Genomic DNA, 4,589 nt, shown 5'->3' with positions numbered 1-4,589 from the left:
GGAGTTACCCCTAATTTTTGCCAAAATTTCTTGAAATTATTTTTATACTACCTTCTCCAATTTTCATTGAAATTTCTGCAAAATTTCAGAATGATTCTTATTGCAGCAAAAGGTGTAATAAATGTATGCCGTGGATCTTCGTATGGAAAAGACTCTTTATTTCTAAAGTAAAAATGTCAAAATTGTCATAAAATATTGAATGAATTCATCAACGTATTTGGTTCACAATTATTTGAATGTGTGCAATAGTGGTTGGAATACATATGTTTCTTTGTATGGTAATCTGAACAGTTTACATTTAATATCGTTAGGTCCACATTTTATTATTCTTCCCTCTTCAGAATTAGAAATAAAAATGCTAATATGTTTAGAATGAAATGGATATTCAAAAAAATTGTCTTTGTTAGGTATTTCTTTGCCATATATAATTATTTCTTCATTACTTTGAACTACTTTTTCAAATTTTATTATTTTTTCGGCCGATTTCAATAAAAACCAGCTGTCTGCAATTTTGCGCGAGGAAAGCTGATAATCATTGAACATTATTGTTTGAAAACCATCAGAGGATGGAAATTTTAATTCTATTCCATTTCTTGGGTGTCCTTTTGTGATATGAAGGTGATCTAATTCAAATGATCTTTTAGCAAACTGTTGTAATGGACTGTGATACGCTCGAATCTTTCGCTTTATTTTTCCCAGATAGTTTTCAAATGGATAGGTTGATATTGAATCAATATTGCCAAAACGTTTTAAATCGGCCGAAATGTGACACAAATTATGTACATTACTTGTGATAGTGTGGTTCCCATAAACGTTTATATAACTTTGTATAAAGTCGGTTAGTAATTTTTCGATTAGAACTATTCGGTTGTTTACGTTCAAATACATGTCAACAGAACAAAGTTTAATGGCGCAACATAAACTCAAAAACATTTCATATTCTGCGTGGGGAATAATATCCTCCAAAATTATCAAACCAACATACAAAAGAATCGTTCTTTGTTCAGTTGCTTTCCAGCGCGCAAAATTACGTATCGTTCCAACCGGCCGATTTATTTCCGTTGGCTTATTTTCGTTAGCTGCCCTTAGCAAATCGTCTAATTGTGCAATTTTTTGATTAGTAAATATTTTTTTATAACTTTTTAGTTCCATATAGCCAACGAGATAACATACGTTTCATAACACCAATATCGAGTAAATGCAATGGATCGCTGAGAGGCATGTCGAAGATTAAATCAAAATTCAATATTTCTTCAATAACTGAATACTTCAAATGATGTGCAGGATCAGATCTGGATCGAAAATCAGCATCAGTCCTTAATGGGCTATTTAATATTGGAAATGACATAGTATTTCTTATACTTTTTCCACGAGTTATACATCTCTGGCAACCAGTATGATGGTTAAAATTTCTCACACCTGAAATTTAAGTACTTATCAAAACGGCCGAATATATGGAATGTACATAATGGATATAATATATCTAAATCTACCTTTTAAAAATACTCTAGCTGGCGTATCTGCAATTATACAACGTACTTTAATTGAAAAAAAGTAGCCTTTGATTTCCATTCCATTTAAAGTTAAATTATTAATTTCTTCTACAAATTTTGATAAATATCCGTTCACACAAGAAGGTTTGCCTTCTCCATACCACACAGCCGCAGCAAATGGTTCGATATTTGAGAGTCCTATTAAATTGATAATAATAGCAATAATTTAAATTATGTCGGCCGAATTATCATTTATTTTTATTTACGAACCATGAATTTGTATCAAAATTGGCCAGAATTGTTTACTCGAACTATTATAAATCTGTAGCCCATCAACATGAATATTAAGTTCCAAACCGACATTTTTATCGGGCGAATGAAACAATTTTCTCAATTTATTTTCTATGCCAGCGTACCAAAAACTTCCAGATGCAACAGGTTCAATCAAAATACTTTGAGGTGTTTTTAATAATGTCCTGGGATCTTTGGGTAAAAACTTCAGTCCGTGGCGTATCAAGATTTTTAACAAATCACCCAAAGAATTATGCCTGACATTGTATTTTAATGCCCACTCCCTTAGATGATGTGATACACTCGGCCGATCTTCTTCGTTTTCAAATGATGATTCCATCTCCAAAGCTGAATTAACTCTTGCGTTTTTAATTCGTTCATTGATTTTATTCATTTCCTTTCTAAATGTTCGTCCATATTTTTTACGATTTGATGCAAAATATCTTTTTCTATTTATATTATTAACATTCACCATTTTTTGAAAAATTGTTTAAAAACTCTGTTGTAATCGTATTCAATTAATGTTTTGATTTGTGCACATGTACATACGACTTGACAGCTCACGTCAAATTTGACAGTATGTATGTATATTGTATGTATTATTATTGAGGTTATGTAAATTGTAAACCATTTCAAGACAATCGGCTAATAGCGGCTAAGAGAATAAATACATTCTAGTCTACGAATTTAAAACAATTGTTTTAATAATAAATTTAAAATGGAGAAGCGATTGCGTACTCGAGTACGTCGAAATTCAAAACGTCGATCATTATCTTCAAAAAATGAGTCAAAGCCGAAAAAACGAAAAGTAGTTGAAGAAAAATCCAATTTTAATAGTTTTTTTGAAATAACCAATGACGACTGTACGGCCTATGGAGATAAGTGCAATGAAAATCAACTTGAAGCTGTGAATTATGACACCGAATCGGCCGAAGTGAAAATACCAAACGAAAACCATTTGAATGCATTTTCAGCAGACGAGCTAATGCAAATGGTTGTTTCAATGGGAAACTTAATTGAAGTATTGTCAAAAGAGTTAATAGCCGCTTCAGAGCAAGTATATTTATATCGAACAAATGCGACCTTATGTACTTCTGAAGCAAAAGTGTCTTCAAATGAGGAAGAAATGTTAACGATATTTGAAAAATACCAGTTACCAATTAAAACAAAAGAAGAAGTGGAAATGTTGGAATCAGATCTCGAAAAGTCCAATGACTTTCTACAATTCTTTGTAAGTGTCATATATGTTATATGAGGAAAGGAGTGCTTTTTTAATTTGCGGCCGATTTTTTTTTATTCTAGATTCGACGCATTGTTCCCATCGTAAAGAATTTATATCAAAGTCATAAATCAATTTTGGAAGGATTCTTTGGGTCATTAATTTCAAAAGAAGTAATTGTACAAGTCAGGTGGTCAGGACGAATGGAAAACACGCAAGCATTTAAGGAGCTCAAGAATGTTCAAATCGTTTTATTAAGTGCCATGATTCGAGTCGACAAAAATTACACATTGTATCAATTTGAAAATGATGTGAAATCTGTTCTCACAAAGTGTGTGAAGGTTTCTAATAATAAAAAGGTACCATAAGTTTTCTATTCAACATATTCTATACTGAATATCTGGAAAAATTATATCTTCTTTCAGAAAAAAATGGTGGGATGTGACGAAAGCGAGAAACATGACATTGTGGAACGTTCAAAATCCGAAAGCTTGTCATCGCATTCACAAGAGCTCAATGAAAACAATGGGAAATCGGCCGATGAAAATACCTTGACAAATGCCAAAAGTTTTTCAATTGATTTTAATGGAAACATCGTAGAAATGACAGAAAAAGATACTGTTCCATAAAGGAATTTTATATAAATTAGTTCATATTTCATTTGTGATCATACACGAAACAGTATTTTGTGTTATTTATATTAAACAAATAAGATTAAAATTGATTATTTTCTCTCAAATATTCTAAATCAAATGAAATCAAAATCCGAAAGAAATTTTAAAATATATATTCCAACAATATGTGCAATAACATATTCAAATCTCAATTTTATTTTTTTTATTGAACAATTTTATAACGTTTCGTATATATATAAACTAAACCATGTGAATCGGCCGAATAAAATATTTGGAAAATTATATTATAATTATAAAAATATTTATTACATATGTGGCATAATGAATTGGCATTTTAATTTCAGAATGTGAAAAGTGATTGTGTGTGTGATTTTTTTTCTCTTCGGCCGATCAAACTGATATATATGCAGTTTTGTATTGATCAATTATTTTATTCAAAGTTTTGTTCCGAGAATATTTCATGGCAAGAGACATTTCCATGACAGCTTTCTGAAATCCTTTCGGTTTTTTATCAGTTATGAAATGGAGCCCTTCCACGAGGTCAAACACCTTGGTTAAAGTACATTTGGCATTATTAGCAGTAATAAATTATACCTACTTTGTCCCAGAGTTGAAAAATTGAACTTCGACAGTCCTTTCTTCAACATTCAAAACAAATGCAGGCCATTCACAGTAACCCCTAACCTTTGCAAAACAAAAGTCGCCAGCTGCCGGTGGTATTTGTTTGATTTTAACAGAAACTATCTTTGATTTTGTTTGTTTTTTGATAAGGATTTTCTGGAAAACAAGTGAAAAAAGTAGAATATCGAGCGTCGATCTTTATATTCAGAAGAGAAATTTTAAAAACCTGTTCATTTGTGGAATTACTGCGGTTTTCTGATTGTAAGCTGGTTTGCTTTGCTACCGCTTCACCGTTAACATTAGTTTCATTGATTTTCTGTGAAAAATATA

General features: G+C 31.2%; 1 protein-coding gene across 1 annotated transcript; it reads right to left on the bottom strand.

Annotated features, from left to right (window-relative positions):
- Window positions 1–1,031: 1,031 nt before the first annotated feature.
- LOC116351421 lies at window positions 1,032–2,178 on the bottom strand (the record flags this gene model as incomplete). The annotated part of the gene is made up of 4 exons (XM_031783523.1): window positions 1,764–2,178; window positions 1,494–1,691; window positions 1,174–1,419; window positions 1,032–1,097 (listed from the first exon to the last, which is right to left on the bottom strand). Coding segments are annotated over exons 1-4 (925 nt in total), but the record flags the coding sequence as incomplete, so codon positions are not given.
- Window positions 2,179–4,589: the final 2,411 nt, after the last annotated feature.

The sequence above is a fragment of the Contarinia nasturtii genome, unplaced genomic scaffold, assembly GCF_009176525.2.
Source record: "Contarinia nasturtii isolate CC-2019 unplaced genomic scaffold, AAFC_CNas_1.1 Cnas_scaffold_174, whole genome shotgun sequence".
Taxonomy (NCBI): domain Eukaryota; kingdom Metazoa; phylum Arthropoda; class Insecta; order Diptera; family Cecidomyiidae; genus Contarinia; species Contarinia nasturtii.
The sequence above is the reverse complement of the archived record's forward strand: the minus strand, read 5'-3'. Positions and strand labels throughout refer to the sequence as shown.